Genomic DNA, 27,928 nt, shown 5'->3' with positions numbered 1-27,928 from the left:
CACTGACTGACGTAATTATTTTCATCGTGCCTGGCCACGAAAATTGCTGACAATATCGGAGTTAATGATTTCTAATTAAAAGGTAAGAAGCAGCGAATGTTTTGCTTTTGACAGAATGTAAACAAAATATTGCGTTCAGAAACTCACTGTATTTCTCTTATTTGATGAGGGGATTCGTATGCTAATGCGATGAACTTATTTCAGTTGAGTACAAAGCGGGTTTTCTTTTCTGTTTAATGATGCTACGTGAGTTTGGGAGAACTATTTACTCTCATAATTAAAGCTGAGAACTCCTTGATTTTATTACGCGGCCATGGCAGCAGAGTACTATTGCTGCAGGAAGCAACCAGACAATATGCTTTAGGTTCCCAGTATGCCATTTGTAGTGGCTGCTTCAATAATCACTGGTTTTATGACTCGTCCCTAATGTGGTTGGGCAACGGCTTTGCGGCAGTGGATATACCGGTTCCCGTCAGATCACCGAAGTTAAGCACTGTCGGGCGGGGTGACCATCCGGGCCGCCACGCGCTGTTGCCGTTTTTCGGGGTGCACTCAGCCTCGTGATGCCAACTGAGGAGGTACTCGACCGAATAGTAGCGGCTCCGGTCAAAGAAAACCATCACAATGATCGGGAGAGCGGTGTGCTGAGCAGACGCCCCTCCTATCCGCATCCTCAGCTCAGGATGACACGGTGGCCTGAAGACTGAGTGAGTGCTAATATGGTAGCCTCACCTGAGCCAGTTTGACCAAACCGATATTTTTACAGAATATCAGCGCTGACAACTGATGGTTAGAATTTTCTCAGTTGAACCCACTCATTCAGTCAAATAGCACAACCGGCGCAAACTTGAGTAAAAGAGTGAATTGATGGGTAGGATTGATCTGGATACATCCATGAAACGTGAGTTTGGTAATGGAAGGAAGTGAATAGACAAAAACTGAGGATGGAAGTCAGAGCTTGAGTGCAGGTGTAAATGGACATAGGCTGCGGTAGCTGAGCAGAGATGAAGGGGCTAGCGCACAGCTCACTAGCGCGAACAGGTGTTTTAGACCAGTATGAGCAGTGAGTACCGCGACAACGACGTCAGTTGATGCAAATAAGGTTTTAATGTGGAAAATTGAGTTTCTTTTCCATAGCACAAGCAGCTACGCTGATGTCCAAAATTAAAGCAACAAACACCTATTTGCCAATCCTCTGCCTAATTCACAGTATAATCATACAAACTCCAGAATGTGGTTTTCACTCTGCAGCGGAGTGTGCTTCGATATGAAACTTCCTGGCAGCTTAAAGTTGTGTGCGCGACTGAGACTCGAAGTCGGAACCTTTGCCTTTTGCGGGCAAGGGCTCTACCAACTGAGCTACCCAAGCACGACTCACGACCAATTCTGCCAGTACCTCGTCCCCAAGGTGAGGACAGGTCGTGAGTCGTGGTTGGGCAGCTCAGGTGGTAGAGCACTTCCCGCAAAAGGCAAAACTTCTGAGACCTCACAGCTTCTGTTCTGCAGGTACCTTGGGGACGAGGTACTGGCAGCATTGAAGCTGTAAGGACGGGTCGTGAGTCGCGCTTGGGTAGCTCAGCTGCTGGAGCACTTGCCCGCGAAAGGCGAAGGTCCCGAGTTCGAGTCTCGGTCCGGCACACAGTTTTATTCGGCCAGGAAGTTTACATACTATCAAGAGATGCCCATACTATCGTGTTCTCCACAGAAGAACTATGTAAGAGAGCATTTTCTAAGTATTGCAGAGAAGTTACGGCAAAAATTCCTCAAAAAAATATAAAACCTGTAAATAATGTTGCACTAAATACAATGACGTTACTTTAACCACAGAGAATGACGTCAATAAAACTGTTCAAAAACTATAAAATAAAAAGTTACTAGGCTTACATGAAGTACCAAAGTGTGTACTGAAATAATGCATAGGCATAATATAAGGCCCCTTAACAAATATAATAAATGAATCCTTCACATCAGGAACATTTCCAGAGCAGTTAAAACAGGCAAGAGTTGTACCTTTGCTTAAGAAAGGTAATGCGGAATATATAGAAAATTACCGGCCCATTTCGCTGCTGTCATCATTCTCTAAAATAATAGAAGCAATTATGAAAGATTCATTAATTAATTAAGTGAATAAACACAACCGTTTGAGAGAATCACAGTTTGGTTTCCGAAGTGGCAAAAATATGGAGTCAGCCATAGTATAATTCACAAAAGTTGTACTTTTGCTCTTGATAAAGATTACTGTGTCACAGTAATATTTTTGAATGTTTCTAAGGCGTTTGATGCTGTCGATCCAAAGATTATATTAATTAAATTAGAAGCATTAGGAATAAAAGGGGTAGCTATTGACTGGTTTCGCTGATACCTAACAGATAGGGTACAAAGAGTAGAGATAACATATACTTCTAATTGATCCAACCAATTAGTAAAACGCTTAACAGAACCAAAATATATTAATATAGGAGTTCTGCAGGTAGCATAGTAGGTCCAATACTGTTCCTGATATACATCAATGATTTTCCCAATAGTCTTACTCTTGGTGGAAAAATTGTCTTTGCTGATGACAGAAATATTACAGCCAATGAGAAAACAAGAGAACTCCTTGCAGAGATAGCAAATGAAACTCTCAAGGAAGCTTATGACAGGTGAATAAGCAATAAAGTAACATTGAGCATCAAGAAAACTAATGCCATGAATTTCAGTTTGAAGAGGAAAAATTACAATGAAATGTAGATGGCCCCTCTATAGACTGCATAACAAATGCAAAATTTCTAGGAATGAATATTGATTCTCAGTTGAAGTGGTGTGAACACACAAAGGTACTTGCAAACAGAATGTCATCAACATGCTATGCCCTTAGACTCCTATCGTCAGTGTGTGACATGCAGTGTCTTTTAGTTACATATTGTTCTTAGCTATGGAATTCTTTTTTGGGGAACAAATGCAAAAAATATGAACACAATTTTCAAAGTCCTGAAAAGAGTCATAAGAATAATAACTAAAAATACTAGTCGAGCTCATTGTAAAGATCTGTTCAAAACACTGGGGATTTTAACTGCTCCATGTGAATAGATTTACCAGTCAGTTGTACATATCAAATATAACATTGGTAATCACTGCACAAACAGCTCTGTCCATGACCATGCAACAAGAGATAGGCTTCATTTACAAAGAAAAAATAAACATAAAACTCAAAACAGCATTTCTGCCAAGGAATAAAACTGTACAATAAATTACCAAAAGCGATTAAAGAAACTGCAAAAATACACTTAATTAAAAAGGCAGCTAAAAAGTACCTGTTACACAATACATTTCATACATTGAAGAATTATTTAGCTAAAACAGAATAGGGGTTTGGTAAAAAATGTTATACAAATAAATAATGATAATAATGATTATAAAATATCCAAAATTCCACATAACACCTTCAATTTATGTTTTCTTCATTCTTTTTCCTTTCTAGAAATACTGACCCCCAAGCTATGTGTAGCACAATACTAATACCTCTAACTCTTAATGAGCTCAACATCTCACTCATTATGGAGGGATGCTGACTCAGTTTTTCAGGATAGCAAATGGGAAGTTGCTGTACAGAAAATGCCCCAGAGATCACAAGTGTGTGTGTGTGTGTGTGTGTGTGTGTGTGTGTGTGTGTGTGTGTGTGTGTGTGTGTGTGTGTGTATGTGTGTGTGTGTGTAGTGAGTCAAGTGTTATGAAACAATGTTTGTATAGTGTGTGCAGTGACCAGTGACTAATAGTGAGATATGAGTGAACAGTGCAGCATTACATTATTTAATAAATTATTTATAAAAAAGGATTGTATACCAGGAGTAAATCTAATGATGGTCTCTAACTAGAAGTCTTTAAATATATGTGTATACGAATTAGCTTATTTAAATTGATCTAAACTTGTAAATACTTTGACATGTCGTATATCCTTGTAAAATGAGATCTACAGATGAATAAAGGTACTGCTACTACCAGATGTCATTTCGGTCAACAGACAAACGTGCCCACTATGACGTCAGGGGACCTATCAAATGGAGCAGTGTTTGCCGGATAGCCCCACATTCACACTCACTGTATACACAGTCACAGACCGTGTAGTATGGCACGCAGAAGACGCCTACCAGGCCCTCTTCGGTGGAGGGTCGTAGGAACAATGGAAGCTGAACAGTCGCAAATCGATGTGGCCCGATGGCTTAACGTGAATCGATCTGTTGTTTCTCGGATGTGGCGACAATTTATAGAGACCGAAACTATTACCGCGACAGCCGTGGCAGGGCCGACCACGAGTGACATCAGAAAGAGAGGACCGTAATTTGGCTGTAAGGGCGCGACGGTACCACCTCAGTACTGTGCAGCAACTGGCATCTGACCTCGCAGCATCCACTGGAGGTGTTGTATCAAAGGCAAGCGGTGTACTGAAGGCTTCGGCAGAGTGGCCTTTAATGTCTGAGACTTGCTGTATGTCTACCTGTGACTCATCTGGAGTCATCAAAATGCCTCCACAGTCGAACAGTGGGCCAATGTTCTTGTGAAAGATGCCTCCAGATTTGGTCTGGAGAGTGGTTCTCGTAGGATTCGCATCTGAAGGGAATATGGAACACGATTTCGACGCCTGAACATGGTGGAAAGAGACCGATGTCGAGGAAGATCTATAATTGTGTGGTCAGGGATTATGTTGATCACTCCAACACCTCTTTATGAAATTGTGTGGGTGAATCAGTAAGATTTAACTGCTGTTAGTTATTGTGATGAGGTCTTTGGAGCTCAAAAGCGAGGTGCTGTGGACCCAGATATCAACTGATGGAAGACAATGCTCGACTTCATAGAGCACGAGTGGTTGATATTTTCTTGGAAACAGAAGATACTGCAAGCATTGTGTGGCCTGCTCGCTCTCCCAACTTGAATCCCACGCAATCTGTCTGGGATTCGCTAAGGAGACGGGTTGCAACGAGTCAGCACCCACCAACAATTCTCCAAGCTTGCGAGCTGCTCCACATGGGCGGTTTGCCTCAACATGACACCGATGACGTTATCCACAGCACGCTACGTCATTGTCAGCCCTGTATTGCTGCCAGAGTTGGCCACACCCTATAGTGGGCATATTAAACGGGTATCAGAATGTGTGTGGAAATGTGTTCGGTTACAAAAAAGTGAAGAACATCTTTGTCTACTGTTGTGCACGTTGCAGTTGTTTATGTTTTCTATTCTGTACATTGCCGGCCGGAGTGGCCGAGTGGTTCTAGGCGCTGCAGTCTGGAACCGCGCGACCGTTACGGTCGCAGGTTCGAATCCTCCCTCGGACATGTATGTGTGTGATGTCCTTAGGTTAGGTAGGTTTAAGTAGTTCTAAGTTCTAGGGGACTGATGACCGCAGCAGTTAAGTCTCATAGTGCTCAGAGCCATTTGAACCATTTGAACTATTGTGTACATTGTTTGTACTGTATCATCTGTCTATACTGTTTTGTGGCAAAATAAGCGCAACCTTGCAAAAATTTCTGTTTATTGATTTCATTCTGGACACAAGTGTAGTATTCTGGATTTGTAATTATTTAAGTGTCTGTTTGTCATTTTATGAGTTATAGTATGGAGTGTTCTAGCCCTTAATTGTGTTAGTAGGTTACAGAATTTCAGAATGGGAATGAAGAGACAATGAGCACCATTTAGAACAGAATTTCTGATCAGGCAATGGACAACTCGTCAACACAAAATTAAACATGTGCAATAATGAACAAGAAATCCAGGGATGCAGGTGAACTACCGTGAGCATCATAGTGAAGAGATCTATCGCAGCAAATACAGGTCAAGAGCCAAAGCATACGAAAACTGCACAATTGTACTTTTTCACTTACTCCAGAGATGACAGAAAGATAGGAAAAGTGTCAGATAAAATCTAAGGGATTACTTCGTACGGTAAAATAAATGCAAATTTGTTTGTCATGAAGGACTGTAGATCGATAGGAGGAATAGGATGATTAAGACACAGATCAGAATTTAACCTGTAGGAGTCTGTTAACTTTTACGTAGTAGACAATGAGTGGTTTAACATGGTTGTGGACGCTTAACTGCTGAATAATTGTTTTAAGATGCATTTTTTCAGGTAGTACTGAACGGAGGGCACGGCCACACTGATCTACTAGGCATGTATGCTCTTGGAACTTTAACAGTAGATTCCGCCCATACTAAATGGATCTATAACATAAAGTGCTGCTGTTCTTTGTATCTTCTGTATTTCACTATCCATCCTATACTGTACGGGTCCCACACTGATGAGCAGTATTCAAGTTTTGATGGAATGATGGATTTGTTAACCACTTCCTATGTTGATGCACTACACATCCTCCACATTTTTCCAATGAATCTCAGTCTAACATGTGTCTTACATCTGAGTAAATTTAAGTACTGGTTCCGCTTCAAATCGCTTCGACGCGTGTTGTTATTGTGGTCTTCAGTCCAGATGCAGCTCTCCATGCTACCTTATCCTGTGCAACCTTCTTCATCTCCGAATAGCTGCTGTTCCCTACATATTTCTCAGTCTGAATACATTCATCTCTTGGTCTCCCTCTATGATTTTTACCCTCCACACTGCCCTCCAGTACTAAATTAATGCCTCAGAACATATCGTACTAACCGATGCCTTCTTCTAGTCAAGTTGTGCCACAAATTATTCTCCCCAATTCGAATCAGTACCTCTACCCATCTAATCTTCAGCATTCCTCTGTAGCATCACATTTCGAAGGCTTCTATTCTCTTCTTGTCCTATTCATCGTCCATGTTTCACTTCCATATACGGCTACATTCCATACAAATACTTTCAGAAAAGACTTCCTGCACTTAAATCTATATTCGATGTTAACAAATTTCTCTACTTCTGAAACTTCTCATTCTGTGGCCAGTCTACATTTTATATCCTCTCTGCTTCGACAGTCATCAGTTATTTTACTCCCCAAATAGCAAAACTCATCTTCTACTTTGAGTATCTCATTTCCTACATTACATTATACTCGCTCTGCTTTTGTTGACGTTCATATTATATCCTCCTATCGAAACACTTTTCATTTCGTTCATTTCTTCTTCCAGGTCCTTTGCTATCCCTGACAAATTTACAATGTCGTCGGCAAACCTCAAAGTTTTTATTTCTTCCCATGGATTTTAATTTCTGCTCGAAATTTTTATTTTGTTTTCTTCACTGCTTGCCCAATATACAGATTGAATTAAATGGAATATAGGCTACAAACCTGTCTGACTTCTTTCTCAACCACTCATTCCCCTTTGTGCCCTTGACCCTTATAACTGCCATCTGGTTTCTGTACAGATTGTAAATAGCCTTTCGCTCCCTGTACTTTGCCTCTGCCACCTTCAAATTTGAAAGAGAGTATTGCAGTCAAATGCCAGAACGTAGGTTTGCTTTCCGTAGCCTGTCTCCTAAGATAAGTTGTAAGATCAGTATCGTCATATGCGCACTCTAGATATTTTATGGAAGTAACACCTTCCAATGGTTGTTCTTCCTAGGCATCCGCAGTGCGTTACATTTGAAACTTCCTGGCATATTAAAACTGTGTGCCAGACCGAGACTCGAAGTCGGGACCTTTGCCTTTCGCGGGCACGAGCACTTGCCTCCGGAAGGTAGGTCCCGAGTTCGAGTCTCGGTCCGGCAAACAGTTGTAATCTGCCAGGAAGTTTCTCATCAGCGCACACTCCGCTGCAGAGAGAAAATCTCATTCTGGATACGTTACATTTGTTTATGTTGGTGGTCACCTGCCACATTCTGCAGCTAGTGCCAGTTGTCTGCAGGTCATCCTGCATTTTGTCAGATTTTTCGAGTGTCGTGATTTCTCTGCTTGGAACAGCATCACCGCGAAAAACCTAATGGAACTTCTGAAGTCATCTGCTAGGTAATTTACACAAGGTGGGCTTGCGAATTCTTTATTCTGCTCTCAATATCGGTTGAGTTGTGACCTATAATGCGTGTGACTCGGTCGAATTCCTCCTCCGCTGACGCAAGTTGGAAGCCTGTGCCGCTAGAGGGATCCGAATTGTAGGGTGTGACATGGCGGTGTGTGACGTTACTGTATCGGTGCGTGACCGACTGCCTGGCTGAGTGGTAACGTGTCTGCCTACGACGCAGCTGTCCCGGATTCGATTCTCAGCTGGGTTGGAGGTTTTCCCAGCCTGTGGACTGGGTGTTGCGTTGCGCTCGTCATCATCTGATATCACCGACGCGCAACTCGCCCAATGCGGCTTCGCCTGAAATAAGACTTGCATCCCGACGGCCGAACTCCCCCTGATGGGGCCTCCCGGCCATCAACGCCACGCGACCATTTCATGACGGTGCGTGAGGAACAGCGAGCTGCAATCGCGTTTGCAACCGCAGAACATTTCGTCCACGCGGGGAGCACTCTCCCTTTCAACATTACAATGCCCGAACACACTAGAGAGCTGGGACGTCTGTAGAAGCCAAGCGCCTCGGCTCCACTGTCGTCCACGATCCCCCGTACAGTCCTGATTTGGCCCTCTATGATTCTCATCTGTTTACAAAACATAAAGGACACCATCGACGACTTCGCTTCGATAGTGATGAAGCGGCGGATTTAGAGGTGGGCTAGCGGTTCCGTCAACAAGGTGTAACATTCTACAGTGAAACTCGTCCCTGTTTGGGAGAAATGTGTGAAACTACCGGGTAACATTTTCAGAAACATGTAGACATGAAGAATGAAGATGTAAGATGTTAATAATGTTTTAAATAACAAAGAGCCTTAAGAGGTTTCACATAAAAAACCCAGAGACCTTACTTTCCAACATTCCCTTGCATATACATTACTGGCCATTAAAATTGCTACACCAAGACGAAATGCAGATATAAACGGCTACTCATTGGACAAATGTATTATAATAGAACTGACATGTGACTACATTTTCATGCAATTTGGGTGCAGAGATCCTGAGAAGTCAGTACGCACAAGAACCACCTCTGGCTACAATAACGGCCTTGATACGCCTGGACATTGAGTCAAACAGAGCTTGGATGGCATGTAAAGGTACATCTGCAGATGCAGCTTCAATACGATACCACAGTCCATCAAGAGTAGTGACTGGCGTATTGTGACGAGCCAGTTGCTAAGCCACCATTGACCAGACGTTTTCAATTGGTGAGATATCTGGAAAATATGCTGGCCAGGAGAGCACTCGAACATTTTCTGTACCCAGAAAGGCCCGTACAGGAACTGCAACATGCGGTCGTGCATTATCCTGCTGAAATGTAGGGTTTCGCAGGAATCGAATGAAGAGTAGAGACACGTGTTGTAACACTTCTGAAATGTAACGCCTACTGTTCAAAGTGCCGTCAATGCCAACAAGAGGTGACCGAGACGTGTAAACAATGGCACCCCATACCAGCACGCCGTTTGATACGCCAGTATGGTGATGACAAATACACGCTTCCAATGTGCGTTCACCGCGATGTCGCCAAACGCGGATGCGACCATCATAATGCTGTAAACAGAACCTGGATTCATCCGAAAAAATGACGTTTGGTGACATTCGAGCACCCAGGTTCGTCGTTGAATACACCATCGCAGGCGCTCATGTCTGTGATGCAACGTCAACGGTAACCGCAGCCACGGGTCCGAGCTGATAGTCCGTGCTGCTGCAAACGTCGTCGAACTGTTCGTGCAGATGGTTGTTGTCTTGCAAACGTCCCCGTCTGTTGACTCAGGGAACGAGACGTTACAGCCATGCGGATAAGATTCCTGATCTCGACTGCTAGTGATACGAAGCCGTTAGGATCCATCACGGCCGTCCATATTGCCCTCCTGAACCCTCCAATTCCTTATTCTGCTAACAGTCATTGGATCTCGACCAACGCGAGCAGCAATGTCGCGATCCGTTAAACCGCAATCGCGATAGGATACAATCCGACCTTTATCAAAGTCGGAAACGTGATGGTACGCATTTCTCCTCCTTACACGAGGCTTCACAACAACGTTTCACCAGGCAACGCCGGTCAACTGCTGTTTATGTAAGAGAAATCGGTACAAACTTTCCTCATGTCAGCTCGTTGTAGCTGTCGCCACCGGTGCCAACCTTGTATGAATGCTCTGAACAGCCAATCATTTGCATATCACAGCATCTTCTTCCTGTCGGTTAAATTTCACGTCTGTAGCACGTCGTCTTCATGGTGTAGCAATTTTAATGGCCAGTAATGAAATTGTCAAAAGTAATGATCCGATAGCACTCCCTTGGTGCAAGCCCAAACCTTCTTCCAAATCTGAAGACTTCTCTCCATTCAGAATGACATTTGTGATATGTTTGCATGAAACTTTTCAATCCAGTCACACAGTTGGTTATGATATTCCAGACTCTTGTATTTGCATCATTACTCAGAAGTGCAGAACTGTACCGAACGGCTTCCGGAAGTCAAAGAACTCGGCATTTAGTTCAGTGCCTGTGTCTAGTGCTGTCTGCGTCTCGTGATGTAATGATCATAAGACCTATGAAAGCTAGGAGCAGTGAATTCCACTGGCAAGATGTGGCAGTAGTGGCCATTTCAGAAGCAGGGAAAAGAAATTATCAGCTACCTCATCGCTTACTGGTTACACTGAGCCGGTTTTTCCCAACGTTATACCCCCGTGGTCTAGGAGTAGAGTCTTTGATTCGTAATCAAAATATCCTCGGTCCCGTGTTCGAAACCAGCCACTACATAAACTTAGGTTAATGATCAACATTGGGGGCCGAAGACTTCAATCATAAGAAGACACCCTCATTCTTCCAAGGGTTTGTTAAAGACGGAGGAGTAGCGAACACAGGTTCAGGCAGTCTCTTATCGTTGGTTGGGAAATTACACCTAATGAAGGATCAACAATTATCGACGGTATGAGGATGCAGAAGGCAACAGAAACCACTGCATTAAGGACACATAACCTTATCAAAAAAGTGTCATGAGGATCTGTCCACTAGCAAAAGATTCTGGAATCGTTCCCCAATCGGATCGCCAAGAAGGGGGTAACCATTAGAAAAAGATAGAATAAGCAACGGAAGGGTAACCTTCTATGAGTCGGGGTGTGGAATGTCAGAAGCTTGAACGTGGTAGGGAAACTAGAAAATCTGAAAAGGGAAATGCAAAGGCTCAATCTAGGTATAGTAGTGGTCAGAGAGAATGTTCCAGTTGATCAGGCAGGCTTCAGACCTGCTGCTGCCCACCAAGTATTGTCTCTCACATTCTTCATAGAGTCAGGATACCAAATGAAGCAGAAAACATCTGTGGCGTTTGTTGATCTAACTGCTGCCTTCGACACTGTGTGGGGGGAAGGCCTTATCTACAAATTTCTCCGTATTATACCCTGCAGAACAATGGCTCGACTGCTTAACAACATGCTAAGCGATTGGAAGTTCCAGATAATCACTGGAAGCAACATAATTAAGGAGAGGAAGCTGAACAACTGTTTGCCTCAAGGATCAGTTCTCTCACCATTACTGTTCAACCTATACCTATCTGATCTATGTGACACTTCGTCCAGAAAATACTTCTATGCCGATGACCAGGCTCTACCCGTAAAACACGAGGAAATGAAGACAACAGAAGAGATTCTAACCAACGACCTGTCTGCATTAGACAATTACTTCAAAATCTGGAGACTTCAACCCAGTATGAGTAGGACAGAAGTGTGTTGCTTCCATCTAAATAATCGGTTGGCGAGCGTAAAACTGGAACTAAGTTTAAGAGGCAGAACTCTTCGTCATAATTGGAACCCAAAATATCTTGGTGTCATCCTGGATCGTACAGTATGCTTCAAACAACACCTTCTTAACTTAGCTCAAAAGTTGAGGACTCAAAACAACATCCTCCTTAAGCTATGCAGAACTATCTGGGGATCTTCAGCAACCACCCTGCGATCTTCAGCTCTGGGCTTGGTGTACTCAAGTGCTGGGTATTGTGCACCTGTTTGGACGAACAGTCATCATACAAGGCTTGTTGATACTTAGCTGAATATGACAGTGCACATAATATATGGTGAAGTCAGATCTACTCCAGTTTATTGGCTTCCACTGTTAACTGTTATAATGCCTCCTGATTTACGCAGATGTACTGCCCTTATGAGAATTTCACAGGATCTCCAGGAATTCTAACCAACCTGTGCATAGCGACCTACCACTTTTAAATCGTAAGAGACTGAAATCACGCCATCCAACTCTGTGCGATGCTGCTGACATGGTTGTTAAGGATTTCAAGCCTCCTGACGAATGGAAAGGTCGGTGGGACGCAGTGACAGAGGTGCCCCTGCATAACATCTTCTCAGGTACTAAACTTCCAAGTGGATTCGACCTACCACGCAAGACCAGGACTACTCCTAACAGAATCCGTACCGGCATGGCCATTGCAGGGATGCTCTCTTTAAGTGGAAGAAGCTGCCTGTTCCAGCCTGTGACTGTTCACCACATTGTCAGTGAATGTAGGATTCGAGCCTATCACAGCGCCAAAGAGGACTTCGTGCTAGCAACTCCAGATGCAGTGCGCTGGATGGAAGGACTGGATATTCAGTTGTAAACATAAACTTAAGTGTGTCAATATGTACATACGTTTATGTAATTTAATCTCATGTTATGTCTGTATTAGCCATACGCTGAATAATAAATAACAAAGTGGTCCGTGAAGTGAAATGTAAAGAAGACAAGGATTTCTGGTCTGATGAGTATGGAGTAATATCAACAGGAGTAGAAAGTGGTATAACGGGAGTGCGATTCGTTATGTAGAGGAAGGTACGGCAGAGAGGGTGTTACTGTGAACAGTTCAGTGATACGGTCGTTCTTATCAGAATCGACAGCAAACCAACACCGACAACGATAGTTCAAGTATACTTGCCAGCGTCAGAAGCTGAAGATGAAGAGATAGAGAAAGTATACAGGATGCTGAAAGGGTAATTCAGTTCGTAAAGGGAGATGTAAACAACAGTTTTTTGTATGATTATGAAATTACTCGAAGAAATAGCAACCCACTTGGCCATATTGTGTTGATTTACACTTATGAATTAATGAATTATGCTGGAGGTATAATACGCCTGCCACAATATTGAATGAACAATTGAGCGTGTAACACGAATTGCATTTCGTGACACCAACTACTGGTCGTGCTGATGATGCAGCCATTATCGTGCAGCAGATGTTCACACAGAACCAACTGGGGTCCCTGATTAGTCTGTAATTGTCTCTCAAAAAAACGGACGATACAAGATTCTGCAATCTCGTTACATGCGACAACTGGTTTCTCTACAGTACTCAAAAGGCCTGCATGTATCTTCGGCGAGACGAAGGACCGAGCTGCCGCTACTAAATGTTGTCATAATGATGCAAAGAACAGGCAGAGGATACGATGGCCCTTGTTTGTTCTCCCAAGACCATACGTCCCAAACCTTTTTTGGGGTATGTAAGTCACCTTGTAGCAAAATGCGCAAGTCTTGGAGACAGACAGGTGCCACAGCCGATTGGCTGGTCACAAACCATGATGGTTCCTGAATCAGTTCCGCAAACTTGGGGAGTTCTTGCCCTGAGCAGCGGATTTTGTCACTACTGAGAAAGTGTCTATATCACGTGTTCATGATCACGTAGTATGTCAGTTAGGGTAAATCATATCAATTGTAGTCAACTCCTTCACCAAAGGAGACGAAGTAAATTATCCTGAATTCCACTGAAGGACAACTGCCGAGACGAGAAACATAGAAGTAGATATCCTCCGTGTAGCAAAACAGCTTAAATCGCTTGATAAGGTCAAGTCCTCAGGTCCCGATTGATTGCCAGTTCGGTTCCTCTCAGAGTGTGCTGATACGATAGCTCCATTTATATGGAACCTCTCGCTCATAGAAAGATCCGTACCTACAGACTGGAAAACTTCTCAAGCCACACCAATACTCAAAAAGGGAAGTGGGAATAATCCTCTGAATTACAGGCCCTTATCACTAACATCGATTTCCAGTAGGGGTTTTGGATCATATACTGTTTTCGAACATCGTGAATTACCTCAAAGAAAACGATTTTTTGAGACATTGTCAGCACGGATTCATAAAACATCTTTCTTGTGAAACACAACTAGCTCTTTAATTCATGAAGTTATGAGTCTATCGACAGGGGATGTCAAATTGATTCCATGTTTTTAGACTTGCAGAAGGCTTTCGACACCGTTCCTCATAAGCGTCTTCTAACCAATCTGCGTGCCTACGGAGTATCGCCTTGGTTGTGCGACTGGATTCGTGATTTCCTGTCAGAAAGGTCACAGTTTGTAGTAATAGACGGAAAGTCATCGAGTAAAGCAGAAGTAATATCCGGCGTTCCCCAGGAAGTGTTATAGGCCCTCTATTGTTCCTGATCGATACTAACGACATAGGACGCAATCTGAGTATCCCTCTTATATTTCAAATGATGCTGTCATCTACCGTCCTGTAAAGTCATCAGATGACCGAAACGACTTGCAAAATGATTTATATATCTGTAAGGTGTGAAAAGTGACAATCGACCCTGACTCAAGAAAAGTGTGAATTTAGTACTATAATAAATCTTCTAAATTTCGATTACTCTATAAGTCACACAAAACTGAAGGCTGTACATTCCACTAAATACTTAGGGATTAAAATTACAAATAACCTAAATTGGAACGATCTCATAGATATTGTTGTGGCTTGAACGAACCAAAGGCTGCGATTCATTGGCAGAACACTTAGAAGGTGGAACAGGTCTTCTAAAGAGACTGCTTACACCACGCTTGTCCGCCCTATTCTGGAGTACTGCTGTGCAGTGTGGGATCCGCATCAGGTGGGACTGACGGATGACATCGACTGAAGTGGCAATCATTAAAACAAAGGCATTTTTCGTTGCGACGGGGTATTCTCATCAAATCTGAATCACCAAAACCAAATTTTCCTCTGCGATTGCGAAAACATTCTGCTGGCACCCATCTACATAGGGAGAAATGATCATCACTATAAAATAAGAGAAATCAGGGCTCGCACAGAAAAAGTTAAGTGGTCGTTTTTCCTGCGTGCCGCTCGAGAGTAGAACGGTAGAGAGACAGCTTGAATGTGGTGCATTGAACCTCCTGCCAGGCACTTCATTGTGAATAGCAGAGTAATCACGTAGATGTAGAAGCAAGCTGCACAACCAGTTTCTGCCAGCTACTTAGAGTAAATGAATGTGACAATGTGTCTTTATAGGAGCATCACCTGTGTATGTATGTGTGTGTGTGTGTGTGTGTGTGTGTATGTCTTTGTGTCTGTGTGCACATGTGAACACATGCCTGCTTTCACGTTTGCCAGCATCAGTCCAGACGGCGTGCAAACAGTGCTTAACTTGGATACGGAGTAGCTATGAGAACAAAGCCATTACAAATTTTACAGATTTTCTGTCTACCAGCTCGATCAAACTCAACTGTGTCTTGCTATCTGCAGTACACTGATACAGATAGGGTATTAATACTCTGCAGCAGCTTCTACACTTTAAATTTGTTTGTGGAAAGCAAGTCTCACGTGAAATTATACATAAATCTCAAAATCTGTCAACAGCATGAATAGAAACAATCAGTTAGAAACAGAGTCGTAAGTCAGGATAACCTATTGGCTCATTGACTCCTAAATACAGACACGGATTAACGTGTGAAATAAAGCTTAACACAGTACTTACGTCTATCACACTTCGCTCCTTGCAAGCCTGGTGCACATGAACACAATTCTTTAGTGCAAAATACCATCCCTTCACATGCACTACTCAGAAATGAGCAGCGTTTTGAACAATTGTCTCCATATCTGTTTGGTCCGCAACCTAGGACAAAATACAAAAATTAATTTATATCCACAAGTCTAAGTAATCCATACGTATTACAAAAATGTATGTATGTAAGCAAGTATTTTTCACATCTCCTCCTAAACCCCAGCATCGATTTCAACAGAACTTTGTACACATATCACTTGCTGTCTGCAAGGAAGCGCTGTGGGTGCAAGCGACACCTGCCTATCAAAGGGGTTGATGTGAAGGTGAGAAAGAGGTGTACGTCACATCGTGTGTATAGCCAAAATTTATTGATTCAGTATTTGAGAATGAAAGCACATAGCAACCTCTAACGAACTTTACACGTTATTTAAAACCTTCGTGAAACTATTTATCACCGAAACCCGCACACAAAATGGTAAAAGGGAAAAGCTTTATCGCTTACTGCATTTTCGCTGTACATGCAAAAAAAAAAAAAAAAAAAAAAAAAAATTGGCGTAGCAGGCATGACGTCTTAATTTCTTAATTATTTACTACTAACTGTATTCGCGACAAATTTTGCAGCTAATATTCACATATACACTATGTGATCAAAAGTATCTGGACACCTGGCTGAAAATGACTTACAAGTTCGTGGCGCCCTGCATCGGCAATGGAGGAATTCAATACGGTGTTGGGCCACCCTTAGCCTTCATGACAGCTTCCACTCTCGCAGGCATACGTTCAGTCAGCTGCTGGAAGGTTTCGTGGGGAATGGCAGCCGATTCTTCACAGAGTGTTGCGCTGAGAGGTATCGATGTCGGTCGGTGAGGCATGGCAAGAAGTCGGCGTTCCAAAACATCCCAAAGGTATACTAAAGGATTCAGGTCAGGGCTCTGTGCAGGCCAGTCCATTACAGGGATGTTATTACCGTATAACCACTCCGCCACAGGCCGTGAATTACTAAAAGGTGCCTGATCGTGTTGAAAGATGCAGTCGCCATCCATGAATTAGTCTTCAACAGTGGGAAGCAATAAGGTGCTTAAAACATCAGTGTGCTGTGATAGTGCCACGCAAAACAACAAGGGGAGCAAGCCATGAAAAGCACGACCACACCATAACACCACCTTCTCCGAATTTTACTGTCGGCACTACACACGCTGGCAGATGACGTTCACCGGTCATTCGCCGTACCCACACTCTGACATCGGATCTCCACATTGCGTACCGTGATGCGTCTTTCCACACAACCTTTTTCCACTGTTCAATTGTCCAATGTTTATGCTCCTTACACCGAGTGAGTCACCGTTTGGCATTTACCGGCGTGATGTGTGGCTTGTGAGCAGCTGCTTTTGATGTTCTCCTTGCTCCATCTGTCGTTGGTAATTTTGCTCCCTAGGTAGCAGAATTCCCTAACTTCATATACTTCGTGACCATTAATCGTCATGTTAAGCCTGTGCTGTTCTCATTTCTGCTACTTCTCATCACTTTCGTCTTTCTTCGATTTACTCGCAACACCTACCCTGTACTCATCAGACTGTTCATTCCATTCAGCATAACAATGTTATACGAATCGTATCACTGATACCCTTGCACCTTGAATTATAATTACACTCTTGAACCATTCTTTTACTTCCACCATTGCTTCTTCGATGTACAGATAGAACAGTAGCGAAGATTACATCCCTGTCTTATATCGTTTTTAATCGGAGGACTTCACTCTTGGTCGTCCACTCTTATTATTCCCTCTTGGCTCTTGTACATATTGCATGTTACTGGTCTCTCCCTATACCTTACCTATTATCATCAGAATTTCGAACATCTTGCACCATTTTTCACTGTCGTACGCTTTTTACGGGTCTACAAATCCTATGAACGTGTCTTGATTTTTCTTTAGTCTTGCTTCCATTATCAACCACAACGTCATAATTGCCTCTCAGGTGCCTTTCCTAAAGCCAAAGTGATCGTCATATAAATCATCTTCAGTTTTCACTCTTATAGTCGCTTAAGAAAAGCCTTAAAGGGGCGATGATTTTTGTCAGGCGAGGAAGTGAGCGGGCAACAACGCAGGTGTTCACGCAGAAGGACACGGGATTTTGCCAAGAGAGTGTCTTCAACATGGAGCATCGATGGGGTCATTACCTGAGGGTCCAGGCGATTTTACTTGAGTGGCATGCCAATTTTGGACTGTAGAGCGTCCGAACAGGAACTTTTTGGTCGCTACATTACAATTTGCCAATACCGATTTAAACTAACGGTTTGTCGACACCACTGTCGGCTGTCGCCTACCCCTACTTTAGCCAAGACCAACTGTTATACATTGTTCGCCTTATTCGAGTTCAAATGCTTATTTGTTAATCAGCTCAGTTCTTCCTTGTACTTGAATTTAATGTAAGTGGTGCTGTTCATTGCTTTTTGTGTTGTGTGCTGTTCTGATAGTTTCCAACTCTGAATAAGTTTGTAACAAGAAAGAAGACGAAAGGCAATTCTGATTCGTCCACTCGCATTATGGTAAGTTAAAATACGCATGCACCAGTGGCGGATACACATGGGGGGCGTGCGGGGCGCGAATCCACCCCCTCCCTCCCCTTCTTGCGGGGCCGCCAGCATTACCACCCTCGCTGCCCCCGTCAGCCTACCCGCACGTTATTCGTTCGTTTCTTTCGGCAGTCGACTCGACTGAATCGACTTATCGAGTAGTAATACTTTCTTGTGTAGCACGCGCGTCCGCGTCATCGTATTTTATACGTTTCCGTCTGGCTCATAGATAGCTAACACATACCTACGAGAAAAGTCGCGGCCGTTCTAGTGATCTCGATACGTTATTCTACCTGGCACTTCTTCGAGAAAAGTCGCGAATATTCTATTGTTTTCTTGTACAGAGAACGTTCGATACGTTACGTTATGAATACGGACTATTCGCCCAACAGGAAGCTGGTTTACATTCTGAAGCAGAAATATGAAGACTGAAGAATGAATAAGTAAAAAGTCCTAGTTGTAGCAAGTGCTAGTGTGAACATTAGTCAAGAGTGAGAGTGATCAGTTGATTGTGAGGTATTAATTATAGTAGTTCATAGTAATTTGAAGTGTGTGGAGAAATAGTACAATACCCGACGATTGGAGAAGCGGAGACATTGTTCCCATCTTCAAAAACGCCAATAAAAGACTTTGAAAAAGCTACAGACGAATAACCCTTATGAGTCACACAGCCAAGATTTTTGAAAGAAGCTTGCTAAATCGAATAAATGAAAAGATAGAAAAGGAGCTGAGTGAAGAACAGCATGGGTTTATGAAAGGAAGAAGCACGATCGACCAGATATTTTCTATCTGTCAACTGATGGAAAAAAACTTGGGAGTATTACAAAGAGGTGATAATGGTTTTTATAGACATAGAAAAGGCATATGAGTCAGTTAACAGGGAAAGACTCTGGGAAGAAATGAAAAAGATAGATATAGATGCTGGATACATTAATGTAATAAAGAGAATGTAGAGGGGACACAATTGTAGAATTAGAATACCATTGGGGAACTCTGAATGCTTCGAAATAAGACAAGGACTTAAGCAAGGAAGTATTCTATCTCCTGCACTTTTTAATGTTGTGACTGAGAGAAGGAGTAGGGCAGTTAAAGATATAGTAAAAGAAAGAGGCGGAAAGGTGATTTTTACAGATGCTATGGTAATATGGGGTGATAAAGAGGTAGATTTATAGTTACAACTTGATGTGTCGAAGGAAATAATGAAAAGGTATGGATTAAAGGTAAATAATGATAAGAGTGAAGTAATGGTTTTTGGAAGAGAGAAAGGGATCAACGGAAATATTATCTTGAATGGAGATCCCCTCAAAGTGGTAGAAAGTATCACTTATTTAGGGAGTGAAATATCTAGGGATGTAAGAATAACTAACGAAATGAATAGGAGATTACAGAACGGAAGCAATTTCTACCAAACAATAAAACACCCGATTTGGAAAAGCAAGTTTCAGAAAAAGCAAAACTCCTTATGTATAACAATTATTACTTCCCTATTGTCACCTATGGTTGAGAAACATGGACAATGACAAAAAGGGGCTGGAGCAGACTGCAAGCAGCGGAAATGAAATTTTTAAGAGCAGTTAAGGGAAAAACAAGAATGGACAGAGTAAAGAATGTAGAGATTACAAAGGACCTTAAAGAAGAAAGTATGAGAGAAGAAACTGAAAAAAAAGAGATTAAGATAGTATGGGCATGTTAGGAGGATGCATGGACAGAGACTCCCCAAAATTATGGAAGAACTAAAGATGGATGGGAAAAGACCTAGAGGGCGCCCAAGAACACGGTGGAAAGCGGGAGTGAGAATATCTCTGGAAAGGAGAGGTGTGACCTGGTAGCAAGTGGAGGAAGAAAAGTGGTGGGAGGACAGAGCCTAATGGAGAGGACTCGTCAGCGCCCAGACCCGGCAGTAGCTGGAGCGCGATCCGGATATAGACAGATAGTAATTGCTCAGTAAAAATATTGCTGCGAGACTCGTAACGGTATTTTTACTAATAACGTAACACGAGTTAGGTATGGGAAAAATATTCAAATGTGTGTGAAACCTTATGGGACTTAACTGCTAAGGTCATCAGTCCCTAAGCATACAGACTACTTAACCTAAATTTTCCTAAGGACAAACACACACACCCATGCCCAAGGGAGGACTCGAACCTCCGCCGGGACCAGCTGCACAGCCCATGACTGCAGCGCCTCAGACCGCTCGGCTAATCCGGCGCGGCGTGTATGCGAAATTATAGATGCGTATACCTCCGGTAACAGTGACTTTAGAGAAAATTCTTAAAAACCCATTGTTACTACATAGGAACTCTATCGAATGAACTAGAACGGAATCGACAATAAAAGTTCCAGACATGTAAATTGCCTGACTTTCTGTTCTACTGACAATGTAATTAACCAATATGCCAGCAAGAATAGGAGCATAGAATTCATCATTTAAGGAAGAGAACCACAGTTGTAACTTTTTAATAACATAAGATGGCATTCTCTTGTATATGTATAGAATCAATGTAAAAAAAAACTTGATTTAACTTTACATGCGACTTGATTAATTTTTATTAGGGTAATAGTAAATGTACCTCAAGGTATCTTTAGCGCCCCCATTTTAGGATGTTCTGTACCCGCCACTGGTATGCACTACCGTAATAGCCTAATTAAGTATCTACAGCAGTTTAATGTTAGCGCACGACACGTTATTTGGAGACTGGTGGCAGTCTGTGTATGCAGTATTTCAATATTCAGTAGAGCGATAAACAGCACTACAAATAATATTAAAGTCAGTTCGTAAAAATACACTTGGATCTGCCTTTGTTGCTCGGAAACGTCACGGCTCAGCAAAAACGTCGCCCAAACGGCGATTGTTACATTTCTTTAAAAATATTGCTCATATTTCTATCATTACCAGCCCAAATGGTAAAATATTGATCAGTCTTATCACCCAGGCGGTACTAAAATTATGAAAACCGGTTCCGATACGGAGCTTTTGGGGAAGGGATGTGTGATGACAGCACACTCTATAGTTCGTTCGTTTCCAGAATATTTTCGTAGTGGGCGATCTGCATCCCGCACACTTTAGTTCAAATCTATTTACGCTCTTGTAATACTATAATAACTGTACAAGAATTTCTTGCACAATCAAATCTTCAAATATGCATGCATTTATGCCCAATCAAATGACAGAACTTGCACAACTGAAGGAGAAATATGCAATTTCTGAATTACATCTTTTGTTGTGATCCACCTTATTTTATTTGAAAACAATGTGCGGCAACCAGTTTTTCCCAATTCGCCACCGACCAGAGTAGTTCTGCACCTTGAGGCATGTAGCTAGCAGTCCGTAGATTCAGGAGCCGGCGTGGGCCGAATGCATCCACCAGCAATCTTGAAAATGGTTTTCTGTGGTTTGCCATTTTCAACTTAGACAGGAACCGGCGTGGTCCCTTACTATAGGCCACAGTCAATTCCTTCCGAATTCCTTTCTTTACTGATAGATTCTAGTTCCCTTAAAGATGCAGCCTCTCTGCTTAAACAAAAAGAGATGCGTCGAGGGCGAGCTGAACATCTGTTCGGAGACTTTTGAGGCTCAAAATCTTCTTTACGAGGGTCATTCAATAATTAAAGAGACAAATTAGTCTGTAGAAAAAGCATTAATTTTTACAAAGCTATACATTTTCTGCTTTTCAACATACTCCCCTTGAACATTTATGCACTTGTTCCAACGGGTTACAAGCTCTTTTATTCGAGCTGCAAAGAACTCTTTATCTTGATGTTTCAACCAATTTCCCACAAACTTTCCCACGTCCTCGTTGCCCTGGAACCTCTTCCGACGTAAGGCCACCTTCAGTGCACCAAACAAGTGGACATCACTAGGGGCTAACTCAGGACTGTAAAGGGGATGAGGCAGTACTTCCCAGCCCATTTTTTCGATGGTTTCAGGGGTTAGTTGAGCAATATGAGGACGCGCTTTGTCTTGCTGGAGATTCACACCTCTCTTCTGGGATCCACGATGCCTCTCTCTCTTAGTTGGCTGGTTTAAAAGCAAATCCGAGTAGAACTAGCTGCTCATTGTACGGTGCTCTCCGAGATAATCACAAAAACAGGACTTTCAGCATCCCAAAACACCGTCAACATGACTTTTCCTGCTGATGTTTGGATTTTTAATTTTTTCTTGACAGGTAAGTTGGTGTGCTCGCATTCCGTGTTTTGTCTTTTTGGTTCCGGCTCATAATAGTGAACCCAAGTTTCATCACAAGTTAAAATTTTGTTGATAAAGTGCTCACCTTCTCTTTAATAACGTTCCTTTAGCTCTGCACACACCCCCAGCTTTGTTTCCTTGTGTAGCGGCGTCAGCTCCTTTGGGATCCATCTTGCACATGTTTTGCGGTACTTCATATTGTTACAGATAATGTTATGAACTGTACCAGCACTAACTTGAACCTTATCAACTATCATTTCCACGGTCACACGGCGGTCGGTGCGAATAATGTCATCAGTTCGACTTCCAAGTGACAGACTTGAAACTGCCACTGGTCGGCCACAACGGCCTTCGTCAGTCACTGAGTCGTGACCATTTTTAACTGCCCTATCCACTTGTAAAACTTTGGACGATTCATACCACCTTCACCATAAACGTTAGACATTCTACAGTATATATTCACTGGTTTCTCGCCTTCAGCAAGTAAAATACGAATAACAGAACGTTCTTCAACTAATGTGGAGTATCAAGCCGACTAGCCATGTTGAAATGTATTTTTCCAGGTTATAAACAAAACAATGTTATACATCAGCTGATGAGGGCTCAACCCAGTGATGCCAATTTAAGGCCATAAAAGTACCAAGCTTTCCCTGCTAATAGATTTTTCTCCAGAAGAATTTGTCTCTTTAATTATAGAATGACTCTTGTTTATTCGAAGGCGGCTTTCAAATGTCAAATGGTTCAAATGGCTCTGAGCACTATCGGACTTAACTTCTGAGAGCATCAGTCCCTTAGAACTTAGAACTATTTACACCTAACCAACATAAGGACATCACACGCATTCATGCCCGAGGCAGGATTCAAACCTGCGACGGTAGCTCCTAGAGCCGCTCGGCGACTCCGGCCGGCCTATGAATCGTCATTTTCTACTATGCATCTGTGCATAAACTTGCCTCACTTGTGGGACGCCCATATACAGTGTGGACGAAAGTTGTGTCACAAGATATTAACCCTGGATACCTGATGCCAGTAAGAATAAGAATTACTTATGTTGCGTAGGTCGACAACGCACAATTTTTAAACTACGGAAACTAGGTGTTCTGATTGGCCGTTGGAGTGCCCTGTTGACATTCGTCGGTTGACGGGCAACGGTGTGGCTGTCGGTTCACACATACAAACGTCCATGGCCCCATCACTGTCCCAACGTGATACACACACATTCGTGGTCATGTGCTGTCCAGAGCATCCGGCAACACGGCAACCCTGGGGCCAATTGGAGCGCTTGGCGCAAAGTTTCCGTAGTTTAAAAGTTGTCCGTTGTCGACCTATACAACATAAGTAATTTTGATTCCTACGGGCATCAGCTATCCAGGGCTAAAATTTCCTGACATAATTTTTCTGCACCCAATATTATGTCTAAGTTTTACTACAAGGGTGACATTCTACTGTGAAATGTATCATTCGTAATATCCTTCCAGCAGTGAGACCAGACGTCACAACTTCAACATATGTGTAAATAAACGTCATACAAACGACAACGTATGTTGTACATCATAGCGTAAGTTATTAGTAGCCGAGACTGTTATCATGGATAAATACAAACTGATTTATCACATTTCATACATTAGAATGTAGTTCAAAGTAACACATGACTCAACGTTAAGTTCCCAAAACTTTAGCTCGCTGAATCTGTGTACTACGTTTTAGTTTGTAAATAAATATGATTGCTATAGTTTCAAGTTGACATTTGAAATAATAATTTAAAAGAAAGTCTTGATCATTCAAGGAAATTGACCATTTTAATGAAGTGAAAGATATTAATAAAATTTTCGTTTGAATTTAGGAACTTTGGATACTATGATGTGCTGAAGAAACTCTAACTTTGTTTTAGATAACTTGTAAATTTGAATATGAGATTGTACTAGCGAAAGACAGCTATTGTTAAAAGAAATTTGATCCCATTTGACTTTATAAGTTATTCAGCCTAACATTAAGACTCTCCTGCTCTTCGAAAGTGAAAGTTATATTAGAAGACTGACTAGGGGAAGGCCTTAGACACGGCCAACCAATTCGGCTCAGGTCGCTTGTGTACAACCTAAAACGAAGTACGGTACTCTAAGAAATTTTGGCTCAGCACCTGCCCGATTTTAAGAAAACCTGGTCGGCACAGTAGCTCAGTGTGTTCGATCGGAGGTTTAGCTGCCCTCTGTCATAAAAAAAAAGAAAAAAAAGAGTGAATCCATCAACAACGAACTATAACGGGTGACATGGACATGGGACCCCGAACAAAGGCAACGAACAAAATTAGATGATTAGAAAAAATAGTGCAACGGCTAAGGTAACTGTGTGGGAAGCGGAGAATCCGGGTTCGAATCTCAAGGAAACGTAGCGGATGTTATCCTTCTCGTTTGTATATTTCCATATATCAATTGACAGGGATAGGAGGGTTAATAAGCTAAGTGAATCAATAGGAAATGATAAAAAGGTAGGCAAATAAATTTGTCAGACCTTTGTTTCTTGTAAACACTGGAAAACCTGAGGCAATACTTTTTCAGATGCTGTGTACGAATGCGTTAGTCTTTTTTCTTTACAACCATATGCGACAAGGATTCGTTCTTCGCCCTTATACGATAACGTGCGTCGAATGTTCACCCGATACTTGCATCCTGTTTGATTGCTGTTGATCACGTAATCTCGATTAAAACCGGTCATAAGTGACGCCGTGATCAAAAGATCCTCCACTTTCTGTATATCTTATATATTTTCTACCTCCTTGTGGGAGACGTGTTTAGAGACGCGTCGTTGACGATTTTTTATTCCGATTTGAACTTTCTTGCCCAAGATAATGATGCAGCAAACGTAAAATCCTTGTCGGTCGCATACTGAGGCGCTGAACCTGATGCCCACTCCTGGATTATTCCCGTTGTTAGATTCTCGTTACGACGACGATATTCGACAAATCGGTTGTTATGTCCACTTATTTATCGCCTGACATTCGTCGTATCTTGTCCCTCATTTAACAATATCATTTTCCCACAATTTTAGGTCCTTCTTCCTTTTCAGGGCTGTTGTTGGTCTGTTCTTTTGCAGTGTTTGTAAGTTCCAATTTGGATGATTCCTGGCTAGCGCTAGAGCCTTTACATTTGCTTCAAGAGGTTATAGTGCCGTACTTCAGCCGTTTAGTAACCGGTTCGTAATACTTATCGGGAACAGGTGAAGCACAGATTGCCTGCGACGTGGACATTTCCAAAGTGTTATGACCAGTTTGCGATTCACTAGTTGTGATAGCTTCCACTGAAATCACCTTCTGCTTCGCCTTCATGGTATAGTTCATCAGTACCAACAAAAGTCATTTCGTTCGTCAGATCCAAATATCGCTCGATAGCCGCTCCTATCAACCTGGAACGCCGCGAGACAGAACTGCCTGCTTCGGGAAGTCCATTGATAATACATTTGTCTTGCAACACTTTTACAAACGAAAACGCAGCGTCGGTAACTTCCCGCTTGCCGTCGTCTGTGTTAGGCTCCCAACTATATGTTTCAGCTCTGGTCGATTATGCAACTGAAAGATATGGCACAACAAACAAAAACTAGTTACATCGACATAAACAGGAAACATTATTGTTCGTTGTATTTGATCGTAGCGGACGTCACATGACATCCGTTGATCCCTTCACTCAGCTCTTATTACACAGAGGAGCCAGCCTCTCATCGAACACCCTGAGCTACTGTGCCGGCTTATCGATCCCGCCAATTTTGAGTCGATTGCTCGTCACAACCTTTAGGGGTGATTTTCACAATAATGGGAGGGGGGAGGGGCAGAGGCGTTGGAAGAGATGGGAGGCGGGCGGACTGTTCTGCCAAAATATCTTAGTCCTTCCCTCGTTTTAGGTTGTACACAAGCGACTTGCAAAATTTGAGCCGAATCAGTGGGCCGTGTCTGAGGCCTTTCCCTTGTGAACTGCGCTTTGTTAGCGAAGAAGCAATACACTGATTCAAAATTTTATTCGTTTGAAGTTATCCTATAGCCAAATCTAATACTTTTTTAACAAAAGCCGACCGGAGTGGCCGTGCGGTTCTAGGCGCTACCGTCTAGTGCCGAGCGACCGCTCCGGTCGCAGGTTCGAATCCTGCCTCGGGAATGGATGTGCGTGATGTCCTTAGGTTAGTTAGGTTTAAGTAGTTCTAAGTTCTAGGTGACTGATGACCTCAGAAGTTAAGTCAGAGCCATTTGAACCATTTTTTTTAACAAAAGTTTTTCTTGCGTAGTTTAAGAGGCCAAGTACCATTAGTATGAATACCTCTCAAAGGAATTATTACATAAACTAAATAAATAAATGAATTTTCAGAGTAAAATGAAAAACGTTACCTTCTTAAGAGCCTCTTTAACAAAGCCGCCACCCCCGCTCCCCCTCCCCCACCCCTTCCCCCACGTACTTGACCAGGTCTGTACGGTAGTTTCTCGCAGTTGTCGGCGTACATCCATAGTATTGTAGAATGCCACCAACCCTAGTCTGGAAGTATTTTTATATTTACAATGTATGTAGGAGTCAAGTGCAATGTTTCATTTGCTTTGGGAGATTAGAGATTTGCCTGCCATTTCTATGAAATAATAAAAGAGGAAGGAAATTGCGGTTACACTAATAAATTAAAAAGTTATCAACAATTCACTCATAGTATACAGTGGAAATAGAAAGTAGCTGATCTGCTGCCTGTGTCTTTACAACATGCCTCCACCTGCTTGTAGCCCATGACAGTGGACAAATTAACACTCCCATAGAGGCTTTCTCCCCAGTTTCCGCCCTTCAGCACTGACTGTTCGTAATTCCCAAATAGTGATATGATTCTTGAGAAGAGTTTCAAAAAATTATAATCAGTAAGAGAATACTTTCAAAAAATAGAACCAGTAGCAGAATACCGGTGATTTTTTGTGATAGAAGAATAGCAGATCAAGTAAGTCTTTTTTCCGATTTGATTTAACATTTTGCCTTTGTACCTTGAGCGTCATTGAGACAAAATTCTTCAGTCTTTCTTCGATTTCTAGATTTATTACACGAAATAATGAGAACAAAAAAAATCGAAAATCGGCTATTTGAGAAACTGGTTGTGTTGCAGGGGTTCAACAGGTTAAACTGGCATTTGAAAAAAAAAAAAAAACAATTTCAGCGAAAACTAGTTGTCTCAGCAATAACCGCCAACCCTAGTAGCAGAAGTCTGCGAGTGATGTTGTACAGAGTACAGCGTTTATGGGCTTGTAGAAGGCTCATGTACAAGACTGGTAGAGTGGTGCCAAACTCAACTTTATCTTCACTTTCCACCGCCCACAGTGAACGGAAATCAAGTTACTTTACTTTCACTTTCGAATTCCTGTCTCTGTGTTGTTGTTGTGAAAGGGTACAGTACCGCCCGACATTGAAAATGGGTACAACATACTTCATTATTTTTGTCAGAACAACATATTTTTTTTGTAAAGCT

The 27,928-nt window shown here is 42.3% G+C and overlaps 1 protein-coding gene across 3 annotated transcripts in view; it reads right to left on the bottom strand.

Annotated features, from left to right (window-relative positions):
- Positions 1 to 27,928, bottom strand: part of LOC124553634 — a 518,253-nt gene that overhangs the window by 205,490 nt on the left and 284,835 nt on the right. For all 3 annotated transcript variants that reach the window (XM_047127501.1, XM_047127504.1, XM_047127503.1), the window contains one exon: positions 15,667 to 15,804. In XM_047127501.1, the coding sequence (XP_046983457.1) occupies positions 15,667 to 15,804 (138 nt within the window). The remainder of the gene's footprint in view (positions 1 to 15,666; positions 15,805 to 27,928) is intronic.

This window comes from Schistocerca americana, chromosome 11 (assembly GCF_021461395.2).
Source record: "Schistocerca americana isolate TAMUIC-IGC-003095 chromosome 11, iqSchAmer2.1, whole genome shotgun sequence".
In the NCBI taxonomy this organism is placed as follows: domain Eukaryota; kingdom Metazoa; phylum Arthropoda; class Insecta; order Orthoptera; family Acrididae; genus Schistocerca; species Schistocerca americana.
Note: the sequence above shows the minus strand (reverse complement) of the source record. Positions and strands in the feature narration are given on the sequence as shown.